The sequence below is a fragment of the Conger conger genome, chromosome 5 (assembly GCF_963514075.1).
Source record: "Conger conger chromosome 5, fConCon1.1, whole genome shotgun sequence".
Lineage (NCBI taxonomy): Eukaryota > Metazoa > Chordata > Actinopteri > Anguilliformes > Congridae > Conger > Conger conger.
The window spans coordinates 42,414,174-42,438,485 of NC_083764.1; the positions used below are offsets into that span (position 1 = coordinate 42,414,174).

At 41.0% G+C, this 24,312-nt stretch overlaps 1 protein-coding gene across 1 annotated transcript in view; it reads left to right on the top strand.

Moving 5' to 3' along the window:
- The window catches only part of LOC133128468 (ras-related protein Rab-6B-like), an 83,235-nt gene that overhangs the window by 55,706 nt on the left and 3,217 nt on the right, over nucleotides 1–24,312 (top strand). The window contains exons 5-7 of the mRNA XM_061242006.1: nucleotides 2,237–2,348; nucleotides 12,838–12,931; nucleotides 17,414–17,480. Of these exons, the coding sequence (XP_061097990.1) occupies nucleotides 2,237–2,348; nucleotides 12,838–12,931; nucleotides 17,414–17,480 (273 nt within the window). The remainder of the gene's footprint in view (nucleotides 1–2,236; nucleotides 2,349–12,837; nucleotides 12,932–17,413; nucleotides 17,481–24,312) is intronic.

The following is a 24,312-nucleotide window of genomic DNA, read 5'->3' on the forward strand; positions in this document are numbered from 1 at the left end:
AATGCGTGGTTAAGGGTCTTGCTCAAGGGCCCAACGGCTGTGCAGATATTATCGTGGCTGCACCAGGGAACCACCGACCTTCCGCGTCATATATTCCCAGTCATATACAATACCGTACCCAAAAACTTTACAGGAGTATATTGTAAAAGGTAACAACGAGAGAGCTGCATCTTTGACATGCACATGAGTGTGAAAGTATATGTACAAATATTGTAGCCTCTCCTCCCATCCACTCACACATAAGTGTATCTGCTTCCTGACTCTTTAACTCTCCTATTATGTTTGGGGTCAGTTTGACTCCATTTAGTGTTTGACATCTCTTCAAAATCAGTTAACCTGGTTTCATATTGATACTGTATTGAAGCAGATTTTTCTTTTTCATGCAATAAACATACTACTGCACAGTATATGCAGTAGTCCTGTACAAACTTTGCATGCAAATGTGTGGTGTGGGGTTCTTTTCACCCTCTGTAACTGTATGAAATGTAAGAAAATATACAGCCATTTTTATTTTGCTTTGCGGATGATTCTGGTGGCACTTTCCCATGCAGGTGCCAAACTTTCACTTACTGTACCGCACACTCTAATATCACAGATTTGTCATATTTATGGATAAAAGGCAAGTCATTTGGGAAACAATAAGAAGGCGACAACCAAAGTGTCAAAATATTTATATTACTATAAGTGTGTGTTTATTGTAACGGTTGGGCTGAATTAGCCTCCTAACATAAAAGCGGTCATAAAATCTTAACATAATAGGAGGGTTAATTTATCACAAAATAGACCCTCATCCACAGACATTCAATTTTCCAGTGTCCTCCCGATAAAAAATATTCGTTCATACATACACATAGCGATACCAGACACCCCCAGAGCATGCACACACACACATACATGCACGCACGATGACGTGCAGACACACACACTTTTTTTTTTCTCCATGGATTCTTTGGGGCACCTGTGAACTTCCTGTGCTACTTAACTTCCTTTGTTGTCTTACTTCCTACATTACTCATGATAGAATTACAGATAAATTGGTCACAGATCTGACCTTTGTGGCATGTCTAGGATTAAATGTATCCACCAGCTGCCAATGTTTTCCTGTGCCAGTCCTGCCTGGTCCTCTGGTAGAGACAAGAGCAGCATCGCCGAATGGTGTCATGTAAACAGGAATTATTTTGAGAAAACATCCCTCAGACAGAAAATGTCAAAACATATCATCTGACTTGATGTGTTTAGAAAGCCCTTTATGGTTTAAATCTGCGCGATAGTCCTTAGGATTGCCTTTGTGAAAGACGCGTTGATCAATTATTTTTTTGTAATCGCACTCGATGTCAGAAATGTCACAGCTCTCTGCAGAGCGGTTATGGATCCTCGCAGGGAATCGAGGACTCGGCCCTCGCTCGCCGCGGTTGTCCTTCTGATTCCGCTGTACGCACAGGGACCCCGTAAATCAGTCCCCGAGGGGGTTCTGCCTGTTTTCTCCCCCACAATGAAAACAGACAGGTTTATTGTCTCGAAATCCCACCGTAGCTATCAGGGTCGGGGTTTAATATGCTTGCGAGCGAGAGAAATGGGGTCACTTAAATATCTGGGGTCCCTTGGGACAAGGATTGCAAGTGTAATTTTATAGGCTGTGTGCTAAAGACAGCCGTGCACTTTCACCTTTAAACATGCGGTAGGTTTAGCATGATACACTCCATTACAGGATTGCGGTAAACATAATTGACTGTACTGCTGGCCACATCTGGCAACTTGGCATAAAAATCTGTTTAACAAAGAAGTTATTTACTCTTTTAAATTTAAGCAGGGGGCAGTATTAAAATATATATTTTCCTGAGATCTGGCAGCTGCACCTTCACTAGACATGATTATGATGATGATGTTGCTAATGGTTCTACAACTATCACATGGTAATAAATAATTCAGAAACATCTCTCTGATATGATATTAGAACCACTTGTGATTTTTCCATACCCTGATAATCACAGAAATTAAGACTGCGTCTTTGTGCTACAACCACAAGGGGGCCACAATAGGACAGGTGGATGAAATCTTGTCTGAAAACACAGGGACTCTGAAACACACCTTTGATATTGTTACAGTCCAAGTCCATAAAATCTACCCCAGTTTAGTCAGATCTACATTTGCTCTTAACTGTAACAGGGGATGGTCAAAAAACCATTATTTTGTCTATGCATCTTCAACACCTTTCTGTGCCTCCTGTACTCCACAGATGTTAATTCCTTCCAGCAGACTTCAAAATGGATTGATGATGTCAGAACAGAAAGAGGAAGTGATGTCATCATCATGTTAGTGGGCAATAAAACAGACCTGGCAGATAAGAGGTGAGTGCCCCTTAATTTTGGTGGAAGTGGGTGCTTGAAAAATATTTGTATTGTCTTGGGAAGTTATCTCGCCCACAAAATAGAAAATATTTCAGCTTCTGCTTAATGCAAGATTATTCCAACATAGCATGTTCATATCTGGTGAGGCCACACAGTACATTCCAGAAAGTCTACCCTTATAGGGTCAGCCATGTCTACTGCTCACATCACAATTTGTACCCCGGTGTCTTTTTGTGTTTCTGCGCCTTGCTGTGAGTTATAGGTTGTCAGATGTGACGCGGTGCTCAACCAAAACATTTCCGCATGAAAGCCCAGCACCTTCATTGACCTTATTCCAACGTAGCATTGTCATATCTGGTGATGCCACACAGAACACTCCGGAAAGTCTACCCTTATACGGTCAGCCATGTCTACCGCTCACATCACAATTTGTACCCCAGTGTCTCTTCGTGCCTCTGCCCCTTGTCGTGAGTTTGAAGTTGTCAGACAGAGTGACGCAGTGCTCAACCGAAACATTTCCAGATGAAAGCCCAGCAGAGCTCCTTCTGCTGGGGGAAGGGCATGAGCTGCCGCCTAATGATCTTATCGTGATATGTAGCCTCGTAGCTCTGCACGTTTCCTCTGAAATATTCTTGTGTACTTCCTCAGAGGGTGGGGGCCGGAGCGGGGGTCCGGGGATAGGGGGTGAACACAACAGCCTGCTGCTAGGCTTGATCTCCCCCACCCCGCTTTGTCATCTTAAAGCTGGCTATTTAAGAGAGCGAGCATCTGTCAGGAGAAATACCTTGAAGCCTGTGCCCTTGGCCATCTCGTGCTGAATCCATTAGCATTTTTTCCAGTCTGAAAGAAGTGATTGGCGGTGGTGTTTAGTGGAGGGGGGGTTTTTGGGGTGATTGGTGGCAGGGGGGCCATTTTCCCCCCCTGGTCTTTTCTTTCATACAAAGGGTTATTTTGATTTGTGTGCGCTATTGAAGATTTGTCATCTATAATTATAATTATCAGTTATAATACATGGGCTTATTCCTTCTTCCTTCTCCTGAATGGCTATCAAACAGCTTTGCGGCATTGCTTCCAAATAAAGCGAGCCAGGCTGTGAATTAGAATAACCCCTGGGATCCGATGTTTTTCCTTTCTCTCATAAAAGACCTTTTTTTTCTTTCGTGCTGCTTAATACTTCCAGGGAAGATCTGAGAGCAGAATAAACGCAGAATGAGATCACACCTACAGTACATTCCACATAAATTAAACTGGCAAAAAAAATCTCTGGTGAATTAAGCATCTGAATGGATGGAGTTGGGTACCTATACCTATATCTCAACAGCTTGTGCTAACTGTAGTTAATCCATATGTCTGCAGTGCTTCTACGCAAATGTAATAAAATATAAGAGCCAGTGTCAGTGTTTTATAATGCTGCAGATCTGTAATGTACATGGCAGTCTCGACATTGGGTACAAAGGCATTGCATCTGGAGAAATTAAGTTGGATACTGAAATGAAAAAGGAAGGGCCCTTGAGCTAGGCCCTTAACCAAAAAACTGCTCCAGGGACTTTACCCTCGTTCTCTTGTCTTTCTCCCTCCCCTCTCAACTGTTCTCTGGCATTTCTCCCAGAGCTTCCTTGAAAAAGAGAAACAAGTTCACAAATGACCTCCCCTGGTTAAGTAAAGGATTAAAAAAAAAACATTACAGCCATAGTCTCTGTTTGTCGCTGCCTGTGTGGTGGTTTATTAACGCTAGTGCAGTTTGCTGGCAGATTTCTTGAGGTCTCCCACCAGCAATAACAGCCTAACACCTGTTCACAATGCTGTTTGATATCGGGTTCCCTCTGCCCGTCCTGAACCGTAGACCTTACAAGCAAGAGACAATCGTTACGGTTCTCTCTTAGGGACGCTGCACAGCTTCACTTGTTTCCAATTACCTGTTGGCGCAGTGGGTTATTGATATCGCAATGTTTCCATGGCTTGTGCCAAACCTAGCCGCAGGCTATGCATGGCACGTGGCCTGGTTTTGGACTCGGTTTTAACGTTCGCTTCTCTCTTCTTTCTGCTCGTTTACGTGACCGCCTCGTGTATACCCACGCAATGATTACATTCTCGCCCCTCTCTAAGAATAACTTGCCGGTTAGCTGAAGTGCCGCAGCCACGCAACCTGCAATAAGTCTCATTGTTCCTGTCAGTTTAACGGTCTCTGCGAAGGTCGCGCATGAAGACGGTGGGAGGGTTCAGCTTTGAGGACGCCGACGCGTTGGCCGCGGGATGGCATCAGGAGCTCAGGCTGGATGGGATGCTTATGCCGTTGCATCATGGTTATTTAAACGGTTGGCGTTTATATCGCACCTTTATCCAAAGCCCTGTACAAGTGATGCTTCTTATTCACCCATTCATACACACACTCACACACCAACGGCAATTAACTGCCATGCATGGCACCAACTAGCTCGTCAGGAGCATTTGGGGGTTAGGTGACTTGCTCAGGGACACTTCGACACCCAGTGCGGGATGGAACCAACAACCCTCCGACTGCCAGACGACTGCTCTTACAGTCAGTGTCGCCCCATTTAGGACAGTGAACCACAAAAGGCAGATTGTCAATCAAAGCACATGTTATGGCGGGGAGGACAGAGGAACCAGAAGCAGACACAGGGGTGTGGAAAATGGCAAGTTTACTCACAGGTGATGGGGCAGACAGAGCGTAGTCACAAAACAAGCCAGGTCAAAATCCAGGGGGTCAGTCCAAACAGGCAGAGGTACAGAATTGCACAAAACACAAAGAATAGTCCAGGGAAGCAGGCAGGGGTCAAAACAGGAAAACCAGATAAGCAGATAACCAAGGGCAAGGGCAAGGGCAAGGGCAAGGGCAAGGGCAAGGGCAAGGGCAAGGGCAAGGGCAAGGGCAAGGGCACAAGGAGGCTAGAACTTGGGGAAGGAAACAAGGGCTCGGGAACAGAAACAGGACAAGACGAACTAGCAACGTGCAACTGAAAAGGACAGATATAAATACACAGGGGAATGAGACAAACTAGGCGGGGCATGAGAGTGAGGGCGGTCTAACAAATAAACATCAGGTGAGACACATGAAAGGGTAATGGGACAATAACGAGGGGGAAAACAAAAACGCGGACTGGATTCACAAAGACACACATGTAAAACAAACGGCTCTGGACTAGAGAGTAGACAATGCATAGATTGAAGACGTAGTGATAGTTAAGAGACAGGTGCGAACACTTCGCTGAAACAAATGAGTAATAAGGGATAGCATAGGAAGGCGGAGTTATAGAACAGCGCAGACATGCTAAGAGATGCGTTAGTGAGTTAGTAACGTGAATATTTCTAAACTACCCAATAAAAGTGATTGTTAGTTAGTTAGACAGACAGTAAGTATATTAATCGGATTAGTACTGTACAAAACCTAGATTAGTAGTGGTTAGTAAGAATAGTGCTTTACAACATTTAACTATCAAGAAAAAGCAGGAAGTAAGAATCGCGAGTTTAGAAAAAATGTTGAACCCCGAAAACTACCGTAACCACCCGAATAGTGGGGCACGCAGACAGGGGAGTGACTCGACTGGAAAACATTCAGACGCAGACATAACAGGGGAGGACGAGTGCAAAGACTAATGAAAAATAAACAGAACCAGACATGAAATATGAAAAATAATAAATTACAAGAATAAATAATACTAAACAATGATACACTAACACACAGAACACAGGAACATAACAGCACAAGCATGTGCAGCGCATGTCCAACATTTCCACAGCATTGTCAGAATCCAGTCCAGTTTCCTTGTGGCGCAGGAGAATTCCTGGGAGGGTGCAGCTTTGAACGGAAAACAATAATCAATCGAGGCCGGCTGAGGGCAGTTGAATTTATTTACCCCAACATAAGCATTGAAAGATTGTATTGTCTTTAAGCTTTAAGCTTAACAGCAGTGAACTGAAAGAACCGATTGTGTCTGCCTTCGCTCTCCAGTCTCGGCGGTGCGAGAGTGAAAAAAGTCCATTCCGTTCAGATCTGTGTCTTGAATCCATTACCACAGCAACCAAGACAATATGGGTTGTTATTCTAATCAGTATCAAAGACTTTTCTCATACATTCCCTGGAAACTAATGCCAAACAGATGTTTTTGTGGATAATCCATTTTTGCATATGCCAACCAGGGCCATCTTTGGCATTTTATAATACGCTCATTTCAATTTCATCACAGCAGCTGTTTTTATTTCTTCTGTTTAAAATCCAAAAGGGCTGACAGTGAACTTACAATCCATTTGGCAACTGCTCTAATGTCCCTGCTTAAGGAATGATAACATTCAGTCAGCCAGGTCTCCATTTTCTCTTTTGTTTCCCAGAAAAGAAACTTTCATTGTTCGGTTTGTGACAGAATCTGATTCAAGCATGATTCAAGCAGCAACACAGTTCTATCCTGTTCCACATAATGCAAATGTAAAGGTGCTAAATGGTGCATAGCATTGTTTGTGTTTGTTAATTGTTAATTAATTGCATGTTCTGACACATCCTGTCATGGCGATTAAAAATAAAACACCATATTAGCATATTTCATATCGCAGTTCTTTCAGGGCTACTTTGTCTGTGGGTTTTATCCAGAGTCAAGTTTAGCATATTTATTAAAATAATGTTTAATAAAATACTTCGGTTTTTGTAACTACTGAGATTCGCCATCAATATCAAAATCAAAAACACAGTGGCACATTGTTCAATCCTCAAATTCACATCCATTTAGGTAATAAGTCCTCTCGGTCTGTGTTTCCCAGGCTATAGTAATGAAATGTGACACATTCCAGCTGGAAGAAACCGGCTTATAATAAACAAGGTTAGCTATCAGAAAACACAGCATATTAAATCACTGCAGGTGGGCGAGGGAACACTCTATTGATTGAAATGAAAATTGGGATTTTTTTTTTTTGTTTCATCTTCCCCCAGCCAGGGTTTGAGTCTATAGGAATAGACATGATTGCCTGGGTAGAAGCTGGAGAAGGTTGGTGTTATCTGTTGAATAATTTATAGGAGGTTGTTAAAAAAAGAAGCAAAGGTTGCTATTAAGGATGATTCATCTGTACCTTTACTTATAGCTCCTGAAATATTTATCAGGAAACATCCACTCCGTGCTGGTCCAAACCAAGTGGGTCATTTCGGATATATTTGACAAACAATCGACAAAATCTATCGCGACTTTACGGTGCGACCATATATAATGTTATGCAATGTTAATGAGAGCTCGCTTGCACAGGGCTACCCACCAACACAAGTGAATGTTAGTGTTTGAGGACGTATTTTGAACAAAATAGGGGGTATGCGCTTTCAAATATGAATTTAAAAACTGCACAAGTATAACTGCACATGAATAACACACCCAATACCTGCTTTACTAGAGTTTTTAGCATACATGTAAAAGATATCTCTCAATACCAATGAATTTCTTTGGTCAATTTCTTTGGTTTTCCTGCACAAAATCATTGTGTTGTTCAAACAATTTGTAGAGTTTTAGAGTGGGTAACCAGATGTAGCCTTGTGATAATGGGCTTCATTTGTGCAACAACATAGATATTACAAAGCAAATTTAAGCAAAGTGATAAATAGTCTGTGAGTCGAGATTAACAGCTGTGTAATAACTAATGTAGCTCTGAGTATGTTAGGGCTAGCCTCTGTGTCCCTATGAGTATGGTCAGCTATCCTAACGAAAATGATATGAACAATGATTCAACTTATACTGTAAAAATACGAAACAACTATTCTCACTGTTAAATTCCACCAAATGCTTAGCTAATTTGACATAATAAAAAAGAAATCAATATATCAACATTTTGAGGATTTTTAGCAAGTGTGTGGTCAGATACAGTGTTCTTGTCTGCTCAACGACATCCCTTAGCAGTCTCTTCTGAGGCTTTTCACTGGCCAGACATCTCTGTGTCGGCCAGATATGCCGTTTCCACAACAGCAGGCAGCCATGTTCCCATGCAGCACTGCCTACCAATTAGTGCCAGGGATGGAAAGCATCCCAGGCCATAACCCCTGGGCCCTCTTAATGAATGCCTTTGCATTATGATGCAGTCTGGATTGCACAGCCCCCACCATATCATACAGACCAGTGTCATAATTCAGAGTACTTATTGTTCCGTCTCTGCAGGGGAATTTTCTTGAGGAATACGCTTTCAAGGGGCCAGTTTATCTGGATGCGACTGGTGATATTGTTAGGCAGATGACATTCCCTTACTGGCTTTGTTTAAAGTGCCATGCTCATGTCAATCTCTGTATAGTACAACGCTTGTAAATGGCTTTTGGAGTCACAATGGAAACTGCTCAAAGTGCATACATTGCAAGCCATACTTGAGTTAGCTTTTTACATTTGTGAAATGAAGTGACAAGTTAATTCAAGCTGTCTGTCTGTGCAACAAAGGGGGAGATGTGCAAATAAGTTGGTAATCTCAGCAAGAGTGTCAGGAAGAAGTGCATATAGTGCATGGAGCAGATTGCACAGTGCTATATAACACAATAATGTTAGTAAATCACAAGTCGAGGTGGGCTGGATGGCCTGTTTTCATCACCAACCATTCTTATGTTCTCATTTACTTATATAATTAAATAATTAGGTAAATTATAATATTTAAACAGGTGGCACGGATGGTGCAGTGGGTAGCACTGCTGCCTCACAGCAAGGAGGTCCTGGGTTCCCCATCGGCCGGAGCCTCTCTGTGTGGAGTTTGCATGTTCTCCCCGTGTTTGCGTGGGTTTCCTCCGGGTACTCCGGTTTCCTCCCACAGTCCAAAGACATGCAGGTTAGGCTGATTGGAGAGTCTAAATTGCCCATAGGTATGAATGTGTGAGTGAATGGTGTGTGTGCCCTGCGATGGACTGGCGACCTGTCCAGGGTGTATTCCTGCCTTTCGCCCAATGTATGCTGGGATAAGCTCCAGCTCCCCTGTGACCCTGTTCAGGATAAGCGGGTTAGGATAATGAATCAATGAATGAATAATACTTAAACAGGAAGTAGCAAAAAAGGCTTATGAGAAAGTAGTTACTCATGGTGTACAAAGCATGCGCCAGGAATCAGTTGGCACTTGAGGCAGTCGCCTCTGGAACTCTTTGCCTGTTTCCTTGGATTCAGCAGCCAGCGGACAGCCTCTGGCTGTAGTCCAGACCAGACACACATCTGCCAATCCTGACTACAGCAAGCTCGCTTTAAAAAAAGCAATCCGTTTGCAATAAGGAAAAAACGATTTTCCCCACAGTGCCTCGGCAGCACATCGGCATGCAAAAATGACGTTCAATTGAAGTACATTTGCGAGAGGGGTGGATTGCATGGTAATAACATTTAGGAGGCTATTAGCATTGGGACGCGGGCGAGATATCCGCCTGAACTTGACATTCCCACAGGCTTCCTCAAGTCTCCAGCCAAAGTCTAATTGACAGATCATCGGGCAGGAAAGTGCTGGGAGTGCAGATTCTACATTGGACCAACAATCAGTCAATTAACATTCAGTCCCGGACATATTAGCCGATGGAGCCCAAGGACTGCAGCAGATGGGACAAAAAATGTGCTCGGAGTGGCTTGGAGTGCATACAACGTTCATAAACAGGAGTGTGCAGTGTTCACCGCGGAATACTTACATTGTCACAGTCTGTTTGTCTGTATGACTTCCTAACGTTGAATTGTCTTTTACTTTGGGCCATGTTCGTTGAGTGCGACGCTTAGAATGTGTTTACTTTAGTGCTGGCTATGAGCAATGTGCTTCTTTGGCGGAAATTAGTTCCCAGAGAAGCAGATGGCATAGGGCTGTTCCAAATGAGCCACCAGTGTCTGCTAGAATCATCCACCTTACTGGGGTAAAAGCTAGCAGTGCCGGCGAACAAAAGCCTTTTGCCGAAGGGATCAACAGTCGATTCCAGATCGTGGCTTCGTCACGCAATGCTGTGCTTTAAGAAAGCGCAATGCTTTTGATCTCAATATAAGTCGTGGCCATTTCTGTTACCATCTCTGGTGTAATTTCTGCCAGGTCAGTGGTTTCTCTGAAGTGAAAACAGCATGTGAGACTTTAAGAACAATATATTCACTGTTTACCTGGTAAATGCATTTTCCTCTTTTTTTGAAGACCATATCGTAACAATTGCGTACTACACCGTGTGAATGTGCATTTATTTAATGTTTCGGTGCTATACATCAGTGTGTGCCACTGAGTTTCTTCTGTTTTTTTGTGTACTTTTCCACCTCTTTTGCAGGTGTGCAGATTTCCTCCTTTTATATGAAGACGCTATAGTAAAAGAGTGCTGAGGCAGAAGTTCTCGAAGTTGTTGAATGGCGTAGTAAACGCAGTGGCCTGGATTCAATTGGCAACTGTCCTTAGCTGAGACTCAATTAAATGCAGGTGTTTTTATGTTCGGCAGCCATTTTTATGTCACCTAACACAGTTCAGCGAATTCAGCAGTTAGCAAGAGTATCTTGCCAACTGTTTTTATGAAGAAAATAATTCATGTTGTGAAAGACATTCAACTGATTTTATGTTTGCCAATGTATTGTTTAGGTTATTTGGGGGCAGAATAGGTTGAAGGTGAAGGCACTTACCGACCTCCTACTCCTGCTTCTGGATGAGATCATTTTAAAAAGCAGCTGTAGAATCTGGCGTGGTCGCAAGGCATTCCATATCGCTGTGAGTTGGTATGAAATGATGATGATAATTTAATCCTCATGTCGTGGCGCTGAAGATTATTGTGCTGTGCACAAAACAAGACACTCCCATTTGCTGCTCTGTACTAATCCAAGCCTTTCCTTTGAAGCATTTGAAGGAAAAAGAAAGATGCCACCTGACTCAGTACAAAGCCCATTTGGTGGGCCGTGGAAGCCATATGTGACCCACAGCATGCATGCCCCTCATTTCTATTTCTTCTGTGGGAGCTACGTGATGATCCAAGATGTGAACCACCAAAGAAAGCCTGTGGTTATCATCAGGGTGACTTAAATCCCATTCACCAGTGATTGCAAATGTCTGCCCAAAGAACTTTTCATTTTAAGACACCATCGTCCTCTAAAGTCCCACAGACAAAAAAATGCAGGCAGGTTTTTACAGCAATTGGTAACATGGAACACCCTTTGTCTTTTTTGCTTAAAAAAGAGGCTACAGACTTCCAGACTTGCACACTTTAGTCAGTTTTGTCTCAGAGCTGAAAATTGCTCCTGTCTAAATCAATAGTTACATCTCAAGGCAAACTCAGAATCAGGTGGGACAGTGAAGTCGGCTACGGTAATGATGAGTCTATCTTGAAGACCACAGTGAGGAGTGGATCCAGCTTCACTGGACTAGGGCTGGAGGAGGCCGAAGCCATTTTCACCCTGACGAGAAGGGCCTGACGGCTTCCTCTCTCCAGGCAAAAGTATATAGCTGATGTTGAGTCATTCTCCGAAAACAACAGTTATCAAGACGAACACTCAAATGTAAACATACTTTAGCAAAGCTATGCTACTCTGATAAGGTTCAGTGAATACAGAGCCAATGTTTTTATGTATGCATATACTTGTATATCTATGTATTTGTCTTACTTGACAAATTTGTGTGCCTTTTTATGTTAGTAATTCTAAATGAAAAGGAGGACTTTTCTGAAATAGGATAAAGCTGTGTGATAAGCAGGAATATGGTATAATGGCTGCAGCACTGGTTCCTTAACATTAGTTTTGGGACCTCTGATGAATGGTTGAGGTGGACTGTTCATTACAAGTGAAATAAATTGCTTTCTATATGGTATACACGCTCCACTGATCCCCTGTCAAATTATACACGGCACTAGTTACAGTACATACTCTGTATTAGGCTACAGTATATGTGCAGTTGTTTTCAAATACATTCAACATTTCAACAATTGTTGGGCGATAATTCAATTTAATAGGGAACCGGCATTGTTTTTGAACCATGTATGTCTCTCATAATTAAGATGTTGCTGAATAACACAATTATGAAGTATCACAATCTGTCTGGTTCCCAATGAAAAATGAGCAAAGTGTCCAGCCAACTCTTTACAATGCTGCAGTCTCCCTTAGGGCTGTGGGCAGTGTAATTTACTGTAAGCATGCGCATGTCCCAGCTGGCTACATGTAATCAGGAAACAATACGAGTCACTACTTTTATTACAGTGCCAATGGCCCTCTCCAGAAACCCAAGTGCAGATTCATTCATTAGTGTGTCAACAAAATGCGCTTTAATTACTATCTGCCTGCACAGCTGTGAATCAGTTTTACCATCAATTAATTAATGAAAAAAGATTGCAGTGGAAAACAGCAACTTATGAGGCATGCTCAGGCAAATCACTCTTTTGTGTTTTATTTTATATGCTTCAGCAGATCATTTTTAAAAATCTTTTAGTCTGAAAATAAATGGAATGACTTATTTCCCCTTAATCTATTCTGCTTTGAATCAGTAATTTCCCTTTGGATTGACTTTGGCGCTTTTTGCTCAAAGAACATCTGTCATTTAAACATTTCCTCAGGCAAATTACAATTGAAGAGGGAGAGCAGAGAGCCAAAGAGCTGAATGTAATGTTCATCGAGACCAGCGCCAAGACGGGGTATAACGTCAAGCAGGTAAGACTTCCGTCTACAACAGTAGTGCCCAAACCTCTCCTTGAGTGCCCCCTGGCGGAATTAGAATTCTTGTTGTTTTTCTTCTTAAAGGTACGATAGGTAATTTTGGACTTACAACAGTCAAGAGAGGAATACCCCCCCATGCCATTGGCTGTGGCAATTAGAATCAATTTTCAACCAATGAGCTTGAATTATCATACAGCTATACAATGTTTTGGTTCAGAGTATAAATCCATCAACTGTATATTTTGAAACCTGAATTTAAGAACCATAAATACAGGCAGAGGGTGAGTCAACATGTCAGTGAGCCTTTTCCAATGATAGGAAGCGATTTACAATGGTCTTCTAATAATGTTTTAAAACAAACCTCTTACATGTTGTACCTTTAAGCACACCTGATACAACTAATCAAGCTCTTGATTAGTCGCATCAGTTGTGCTTGAGGTGGAACACATCTAATTCCTGGATGTGTCTGGGGATACTCAATCAGAGGTTGAGGAAACACTGGTCTACAGTATTGACAGCAGGGATGGAAGGGGCAGGATCTGTGAACCAGTATGTGATGGGTGAAGCTAAAAAATACAGTCAACCAATCAATGTGTTTTGCTGTTCAGAGGGTTTAGGTTGGTTTTCAGCCCATTGAAGTCTTCCATCACTGTTGAGTAACATATACCAGGTATGGAGAAATCTGGTCCAGGAAAGCTGTTTTCTGGTGCTACACAGCAGGTAATTGATTGTACAATGCAATACAATAGTATTGTACAATAGTAGTTAAATAATTCTGCCCAATTTCACCATCTAAATTGATTGCTGATTTTCTGGCAAATAAAAGTAAAAGAAAAGTCTGTTCCAGGTTCAGAATCAACATCCCTGGTTGATACAGCTATGTATTGTTTCATTTTCATAAGCAGCAAAAACCATAGACGCCGCCCTGCAAATCACTTGTGTGTTTACAATGGTTCTGTTTGTTTAATACTTCTGCATTCTTCTCCAGGGGGCTTTCCAATTACTTCCGACTATGCTAGCTTGGCAGTTATACTTCATTTCAGACTTGAGTGAGGCATATGTATAAGTTCTAGAATAAATAACTACAGTATTTACAGCATTTTATGTCACTTAAATGTATTGTTAACACCAAGCTTATCGGAATTACCCAAAAGGGCAATTTTCAGTCTTGATTAGTGCAGCATATTGACAACAACAAAACCTACATTGAACTTACATACAGTATGTACATTGCACATTATCTTACATATATTCTAATAATACCATGAAATACTTTACATTAAATTCATTACAATTGGCTTCATTGCAATTTGGAATCATAAATAATCATCTGAAACATAAATAACCAGTTTTTCTATAAATATGGAATATCAAGATAAACATTCACACCTGTGGCAACATTGAGACTTGAAACATAATGATTATCTAACATGATGAGCTAGAGAAAGATGTTTTGAAATATAATATTTCTAACAATGTGCAATAAAAATGGTTCAACCACACACCCATCTTCTGCCCATCCAGCCTGCTACTCAAGAGCATACAGTACAGTATGTACATTTTGCTCGCAAAGCCTGACTAAGTGCTTGGCCAAACCTATGGCCTCTCCTGCCTGCAGTTATAACAGCTAAGACTTGCATAGGGCAGTGGGAGCTGACTAATGTGTGTGGATGGATGGGTCCTCTCTACAGAGGTCATGGCGTATTGATTTAGCTCTGCACTTTGATCAAAAAGCAACCATTTCTCTCTTAGCATTTACAACATTTAGGTCCTTTGGGATTCAGCAGGTTTCCCAAGGTAGCCATTATGGCAGGCTTTGCAATGGAAAGGAGGCTGGCTATGTTTGAATCTCTGTGCTACCATTGATACTGTGCAGTGTATGTACAATATATCAGTATTGATACAGATGTCTTGCTACAAGGCATGTACTGTAAATATCTCATTGCTGTAGTCGCTAAAGAATATGTTATAATTGTTCATTTTGCTTGTAATTGCTAAAATTCTGTAATGAAGCTATTAATAAACATCATTTTTACAAGCACTCATTTCAGCCATTACCAAGCAAGTCATGAATCTAACTGTCGCCCAAGGTTAATTTGTGTTGTATCAGTCTTAGTAATCATTTAATGCTAAATGACTTCAATAATTCTTTTACTTCTGATGAATGAAGTACAAAAGCTCAACATAAAAAGTCAAAATAGAAATTAAACATAAAGAAAAGAAAAGAAAGATCCAACAAAGAATTGCACAGAATGGCTGGGGTTCAATCAAGATTTGTCCTTCACTTTGAATAACTAATGAAAAGCACTAATTATTATTTTTTATTTGAAAGCACAATTTGGGGAATCATTAAAAAGTCAAGGGCAAATTTTGATTGAATACAGGCCAATGCACATTTACGAAATAAACCCCAATTAGCCCTATGCTGTTCCTCCAGTCATGATGAAACACTAGACCTATTATCCTCAATACTGCATGGCTAAAGAATAATGGGGTGGCTTCAGAGAGTGTGCAACGCAGAGACAATAACCCATATACTGAATACTCCACTGTTTAAATAGCTAGCCTCCTTTCCACACCATTTTAGCTGTATACAGTGAATATCACAATTAGTTCTTACAACTGTGTGTCTGATTATTACTAGGGTTGTGGTAGCTAGGATGGTTTTATTGCTACTTGTGTTTGGCTATCTAAGCTGTTTATTGTCGTTCCTACTTGTGTTTCCAAAAACGGTTTTATAGATATAGTCCTTTGTCGTCAGACAATGCCCAGGTTCTTATCTTTGCTGTATTCCTAGCACTTGAAACTGTACTTCCCTCTAGCATCTTTCAGCAGACTTATCCCTGGTTATGGGTATGCACTTTGTGGTACGTCGCTCTGGATAAGAGCTTCTGCCAAATGCCTATAATGTGTAAAGTCTGTTTATTTGTGTATCCGAATATGTTTATTGTTTTACAATACGTTTATTGTTCTGCACTGCATTCAGTTGAACAATATACTGCATGTTTTTTGTTTTATGGATTCATGGTACAGTAGATGTTGAATGGCCAATGGATGTGGAACTTAAAGCTGAATATTATTAAATTGCACTTTATTCTTAAATTGAACTCAAAAAAGTAATTTAGGGTTTATTACCCATTTAAGACAGTAACTTTGAATAGTACTTCTGCATTACAGAAGCCCTCTGTTATCATATAAAGTGAATAGTTATGTGTGTCTATTTGTGTCCCAGCGTATGTGTGTGGTTAGTTCCAGTAGTATAGTATTCATGCCAAAACTGCATGATTATTCCAAGATATCTAATCAGGGCTGAATACAAATTAGTGTTTTTTTTCTGTAGCTTGGAAGCTGACAGCTGATTATGCAGACTTCCATTTTACTGACCGCTTTGCTCAGCACCACTTAAGGGGGCATGATGGTACCGCAAGGCTAAATAAAAAGAGGTCTCAGTCAGATGAATGGAAGTAGAGCACTGTGCATTGTAATGCTGAACGATGAGCTTTGTTTTAGTGGACCAGTCGTCCTTTTGACCCTTTGAGCATAGCATATTTACCAGCGAAACCTTTAATAAATGTGTCTTTTTGGTGAGCTTTTTGCTGCCTTTTTATCAAATCTGTACATCGCTTGTCAAGGTCTGTTGATAAATAGTGCCTTATAAATATTTCCCTTGAATCTTAACGCAGGTGGAAATAAGTCCTTCGCAGGCATTTTTCCGCACATATTTTTTTCCCCAATAACCTTTGCAGGAGCCACTGGGGAAGGACAAAAAGTGATCCACTGCGAGAACAATGTATTTGCATCCAAACAAACCGGGCCGCGCTAATGGCCTTCATGCGCAGCACCGCGGTAATAACCCAGCAAAGACTGCTTTCAGAGTCATTGGGTCTGTAGAAAATGGCTACCCCGGGGAGAGAGATGCACTGTGGTTAATTGAGTGTCTGAAATGGAGCTCTCCCCCCCCCCCCCCCCCCCTTCCAAGCCCTGTGGCGGTTTTTGGGCTCTAATTGGGAGTAACGGGACCGGTGGTCTGGTGTGCCGAACGAGACGGAGATGCGAGTGGAATTCCTGGGTTTCTGAGTTGTGGGTAGAAAGAGCCAGGCCTGGGTGGAACGTGTCTCCAGGCTGGGCAGGCCGATCGGACCCGCAGTGGACAGAACGGGGCCTGGACCACTCATCCTCGAGGCCAGGCTGAGCGACAGCCTCCTGATCCTTCTCTTTGAATTCACACCACTAGTTGTTGTTTTCTGTAAGCTTGCAAACAGCTTTTGACTTGCTGGGTGAGACATCACTTGTTTTTTTTTAAATGAGGAAAAGGTGCTGATATTGAAGTGACTGAGGTTAAGATACGCATTAAGAAAAGCAATCTCACTTTCTCTCTCTCTCTTGCTCTCTCACTCTCTTTCTCTCTCTCTCTTGCTCTCTCACTCTCTCTCTCTCTCTCTCTTGCTCTCTCACTCTCTCTCTCTCTCTCTTCAGCTGTTTCGACGTGTGGCAGCCGCCCTGCCAGGGATGGAGAGCATGCAGGAGACGAGCAAAGAAGGCAGTATCCTTTCACTTTTGTGGGTTATTGCAGCTTAAAAATTCCCTTTCAGTGTGGAAACACTGGAATTGTCGCCTAAACAATGATTAACTTTAAATGGGGAAATGTTCATATTATAGCCCAAAACTACAATTACCTTTTCTGTTGGGAAATGGGGTATTGCTGCTAAATGTACAATTGCCTATCAGTGGGGAAATTGTTATACTGTGGTCTACAACAAAACATTTTGTAATACATTTTGCTATTCTTTTGAGGTTATAGAACTAAGCTCATGAAACAATTCAGTCTATGACTACAATTACATTTCAGTGGGGAAACCGGAACTGTGGTTTAAGCTATCAACTTTAAGGATTGGCAAAATCATTGTGGTCCCAAACTACAATTGTATATCCTTGGGAAAAAACTTTTATGGGCCTAAAACTACACTTTATAAGATGTTCTTAAAGTGTAGTATGTATGTCAGCTGTATGAATTTTGAGCTTAAATCAGTCTACAACCACAGCTGTCTTTCAGTGGGCAAATTGCATTGTGGCCTAAAATCATGAAAAGACAGGAGGAACGCAAATATAAATTCGAGATTGACAGATCTCTTTATTAGGGTTGTGAATGAGTGTTCCTCTGATACAATAACCAATCTCATGGCATGTCTAGCTGTTGAGTTACCCTGTTAAACTGGCAACATTTAAACCATAGCAAAGATATTGATTATTAATCAGTGATTACAGTGCATGCATTCAGATTGAACCATAAAGCACTCAGCTTTCAGTGTCAGTTATTTAGCTTTTCTGTTTCTGCTTACAAATATATAATACACTGTCATCATTTCTGGCTTTTATTAGTAAGTTTATTTTTTAAATATCAGAACAAATCCATCTGTAAGGTGAACATCTGCACATGATATGTACTGTAGCATTTGAGAGCCAAATGCTGAAAGCATTTGTATGAGATTACTTTTGCATGATGATGTAATACTCCTCCTTGTGGAGAAAATTAAGAACATTGAATTGAATTTTTCTTCCTTTGTGCAATATGAATAGTGAACCTGAGAAGAATTGTGTATTTGCTTTCATCTGTAATATGGGGTTTGAGTCAGAAATGTCGCTACTGGAATGAGAAGAATGAGAAATAAGTGACTAATGCATGATTTTTAAAATTTCATTTCCAAGGCTGAGGGCATGAGTTGCAGAGTAAAAGAGACCTGTCTCTTTCATGAGATCATTCACTGTCACCTGAATTGCCACATCTTTCAATGTTAAGCTGAAAATTCCCCTAAGCCACACATTCAAATTGAGGTCTATTCATTTGTCAGTGTACTGGGTATGAACCTAATTGTGTGATTTGCTGTGAATCCAAAGAAACAAAACCACAGAATGAGGCTGGCAGCAAACCCACTGACAACCAGACAGATAACCAGTTCTGAATGTGGTCAAGTTGTGGTACTTGGAGCAGTGACCAGATGATTTTCATGAACTGCAGCAGACAGAACAGATTTGGTGTTGTCCTCCCAGGGTAGTGAAAGCATCTCTCACTTAGATTAACACTACATCAGTTCTTCCCAGCAATAATTGTGTTTTTTTATATGTCACAACAAATCCAACTTCACGTGACATTAAAATGATGTAGAAGAAGGGTGTTTGAGAGCCAGTCTGACAATATGCCAGATGGCCACATGCTACTATTTCTTTGTCAGTGAGATATTTCTTCTGGCAGGTGCAAGGTACAGTACATGCACTGTATATACGATGCTCAATTGTTGAACACATCAGAATACCACCAAATACCTGCTGAATAACATCATTTTAACATACCATAACTGTTATGCTATGTTACGTTGTTTCCTTCCTCTTCGTCATTATTAAGATATTACCTGATTATACATTATTTCAGAGCGGTATTGATACAATGTTACATGAATGGAATACTATATCTTTGCATTATTTCTCTATTTACTAAATTATATATTACATAAAATTACAGTATATTTCTGAGTATATTATATTAATTGCTTTGAAACAGTGAGGATTGTGAAGTTGGAGACTGGTAAACAGAAAGTTAACCTAAAAGTTAAAAAATGTTCCCACCTCCAGATATGCTTTTATTTAAGACCATTTTTTGCACTGTGAAGGAAATCATTTTGGTTTAAAGAGATGGCCCACTGTTTGAGTTGCAGGCTTTCTGTTTCTCTTTATCTTTTGTGTAGACTCCCTATGAAGAGAAGCTGAGATGAAATGTTTATTACAATATCTTCCATATCTGCCGTCTAAAGCCTCTCGCCATCTCAGGTCATTTTAATTAATTTATCCTTTTTTTATCCAAGAAACAAATCCACGCTCCCAAAATATGAACTATTTTAAAGGGAGATCATGAAGTAATTTATTTTTGTGGAAGCATTTGTATTATGTCGTTTTTCATTGTTACATTAAGCCTATACAGTTTATTAAGCCTCCAAGGTTAAGACAGTTGCTAACTATATACAAAAATGTCCATTTTAATATTGGCAATGCTTTGTCTTTCCTTTATATGTTTATATGTTTCCTTTATATTCCTGTGTGTGTCTGGGTACCTGTGTGTGTGTGTATGGCCACCCAGGTAAATGTCCACCAGCTGCCACCGCCTCACACCACTCAACATCTATGTGTTATTACCTATTAAGGTCATATAATAGTTATCTTGTTTTCTCTCCTTTTTTCTTTTTTGCACTTCATCTAATTTATTTTGCACTAAGAAGCAGTAAGAAATGAACTGTCATCCCATTTTTCTTTTAGGAGAGCGTAGCTTTTCAAACGGGGGTTCTTCTCTTATGTGCAACAACTGTACCCATCCAGTTGTGGACAAGAAATCAATACCCATATCCCAAGGGGATGGAGGTCATTATAAACCCTATATGGAAAATACTTTTGGCAGCTCTGGTTTCTTTGACATATTAATTGAGATGAAATTGGCTTGGATTTGTTTCTCTTATCCCAGTGGACCGATTCCTTGGGGCATGGTGCGGTCCTTTGGAATTACTATGTGGAGTAAGTGCCAGGGAGTCATCACGTAGGACACCTCGTTATCAGTCGAGCAAACGGAGCGAATATGAACAGCTTGTGCCAGGCAGCCGGCACTCGTCCTGATCACCGTAGGCTATTTGGAAAGAGGGCCTTCATTTATACTGCTTATAAATAGTATACTGTTGAGCAGCCTCACCCCGCTCCTCACTTCAAGCAAGACAAACTCTTGCTACCTCACAATCTGTCACCATAGCCATGAACTAATTGGAACAGCGCAAGCCGCACAGGGCAATTTTGCAACTGTACGCACCGCAATCTGAATCTAACATCTTGGTTATCGTATTTCAAAAAATATATCATAAATGTAATTTTGCACGCTCCCGTGGTCTGAGGTGAGCCTACAAGCTAAATTTCTCTTTCTCGTCTGACCTGTTCACATTGTTTTTCGCTTTGGCATAGCGATCATTTTCCCAGGAAGATGTCAGCGTAGAGGAGTGAAAGTTGAGCACCCTTGAAGTTCAAGTTGAACGTGCTGCCGTCTCCGCTGTTGTGGAATGTTTTTTTTCTTCCGCATAGCCAGTCACGCATCCAATTTCCTTCTTTGACAGATGACTTCTTTTTACACTGGAAAAAATACATTCAACCTACCTCCTGTTTTCCGGGGTAATTGACAGCGCTTATTCACCCGCCGCCACCCATATCTCCCCAGTTTGTGCCACGTCTCTTTTTCTCGTTTTCGTTTCTTGAGCAGATGCGTCATCGCCATAGAAACCACTGCTGTTCACTGAATTGCATTCATTTTCATTTTTCCGTTTCTTTCTTTAGCACGTCATACAAATTCACTATTTATACATTTATCTTAACTATATTACAAATGTAGGCCTATTTGTCAAGGAAACGCATCAACCACAGACCTAATGAAATACAGATACTAATTATTTTAGTTGTTTATTTGAACTGCTGTTCTCATGTATTTGAAGTATTTGCAAATTAATTGGCCCGAACTAATGGCACAGACCTTTGTGTAGACATACACTGTCATACGTGTTGTCTGGTTATCAATTTAATTTTGTGAACAGATTCCTGGATTCAGATCCAATAATACTGGTGAATCCACCAAAAGGTGAACAATTCTGACTGGTCAGAAGGGAAGTGTTGTGAAGAAGCACCAAGATAGTACAGTGCACTGACAGCACCTCTCAGTTTAAAAGTGTGTTCCCTGCTTTCCAAAAGAAAATAATGCTTAGGAATAAAGCCAGTTTTTTTTTTTTTTTGCAATCGTTTGCATTTTTTGCATTTATAAGAAAACGATAGGTTTGATAACCGCAAAATAACATGTCATGGCAGCAGATAGTGCCATATGTCTGTTAACTACATTGATCCCCCCCCTCCCAAAAGTTATTTTAGGGTTGTAGCAAGCTGAGAGCTTGTCTGGTATATTTTCAGTGTAAACAAAAGACAGTGGTTGATGCAGTTTAGGAGAGCCATTTCTTGTAATTGCCTGTTTCCATAGGAGAAGGTCAGCTTGAGTTACCAGAGACCAGTTGATTTATGATGGGTGTCAAGACCTGAATGTTGTAAACCTCTTTTCTGCTTTTGCAGGGCAATCTTTACTTTTAGACCCTGCACATTATCTTCAGTTCAAAGAGGAAGGCAGAGATCAGATGAAGACATTGTCTGCCTAAGGTCCACTGTGTTAATGGGAGTTGTAAAGTTGGCTGATGGTCACAAATGTGGCCTGTGCGCAGATGCAGCAGTGCAAGGATTTTAGATTGTTTATCGCTCTGAAGACTTCAGAAACCTCATTCCCCAGATTATTGATAAGTTGTTATCAGCAGTGATACAAAAGTCATCACTTATTAACTGCTTTGAAGACAAGCTGAAATGGAAGTTAGAGCAGCACTAGCTTCCGTGATTGGAGGGGGAAAATTGACAGACATTATACATGCCCAATGGACTCCTGCTGGTACACGATGATGTCAAATGTCATTAAGTCTCATTTTCCAGGAAGTGGATGGAACAAAACTTTGGTGTGAAATTACAATTTAATATATATATATATTCATATATACTTTAAGACATGTTCATATGATTATGAAGACTAAATTGAGGAAAAAGTTCATTTTGATTTGTCTATCAGCCCTCACTTATGGAACTAGCTGTCACCTTACATAGGGCTCTATCTGTACCTTGGGATCTATCTTTAGCCCTCACTTAGGGGTCTCTCTGTACCCTTACTTACAGGTCTTTCTGCATCTTCTTTGAGGTATGTCTGCCTCCCTCACTTACGGTCACCAGCAGGTAACTTGGGTATTATTTTCCTTTCTATTTGCTGTGCTCAGCTGTGTCCTTCTGCTGTAATCTGCCAAACGGTCATCCTCTATGCTCCCTCCATTTTGGCTCACCGTCTCCCTGCCTGGCATTAGCCAGTCCTTTAGGCAACACGCCAGCTCTCAGGGACCAAGGCCCAAACATCTTATCAAAGCTCCTCTCTCACAGGATGCCATGGCATGGTCAGTTGTTGATAATTCACAATGGTTGTCTACCAAAATCAGCCCTAAATTTGTCTCATTATCTTAAGGTTTGGGCCTATATAAAATGGCTTTTCTTCGGTACAGGTTAACGTTATAGGTTGCTTTAATATCGCCCATACACATGTAGGCCTATTATCGGCCTATTATCCTCACCCATTCTTTGCCATATCTGGCTCCTGGCTCGCAACGACTTGACACCACATCTTTGTCAAGTATTCGCAATATGTCTGCTCACTCAAGTGTTACGGGACCGACATAGTCCAATAAAAGAAATTAAATATGTTGTTATGCATGACTTATTTAGCTTATCAGAATGGGAAAAGTTACTTTAATGATATATTGATCAGATCGAGGCATATGGTCATTTGGGGTACAGGTACCCTTTAACTGTTGACAAGGGCCCTGAGTCCTCCCGCTCTGAAACATTTCACCGATACCCAGGAGCCTGAAATCTAGACAGGTCTGTCAATGACATCAGCAGCCAGGAAGAACCCAAAGGGAGAGCTGAGAGCTCAGTCCTGAAGAGTTGCCATTTTGTCAATAAGAGCCTTTGAGACATTACTCCACTCACGTAGTACTCAGACCTGGTTTCAATTCAGATTGGTTGCCAACAGTTTATATTAAATCTATATTTCCACCTGTCCTGCCTCAAATGCACAATTCATACATCTTTATTTTTTGTATTTTCTGCGGTATATTTTCGGAGTTGAAATTTTTTTTAATTGACAACATAAGCCTCGGTAATAGCCTTAAATTAGAAGTTGTGATTGCCAATTGCTATCCAATGACCATGCGTACCTGCGGTTAGAGGAAATGTTTCTTCTAACACTTTCACCGATGATGTACCCTTCTTATTTTCTTATTTTAAAAAACACAAATACTGTGCCCGTATTTCTTTTTTAATCAGTCTGGCCTCTGTTTTTGTTTTTCCAGCTCGGTTTGGTTTGTCTCATTTTTCCATGCGCTTTGAAAAGAAGGCAGTCATGGCGAGGTAGAAAAAGTGAGAGATTCCAGAGAAATGTGCCCTGTAGAGAAAAGGGGGGCAGGTTTGGACTCAGCGGGGGAGAATGCCACAATGCCAGCTCCTGAGAGACCACAGAATGCTGCCAAGACTGCAGGGAGCGATGATGCAGCACATTTCTGGCTGAATGTCAGGCCCCCCTCAATATTGCACCCCACTTGGCTGCCTGCAGTGTGGTCTGTGGGATATTCTTACTTCGTCCTTCAATTCGGCTCAATTAAATTTGCTTCAGTTAATTTATATTAAATTCACTACAGCTCTACTATATTACTGCCAATGGTATTTTC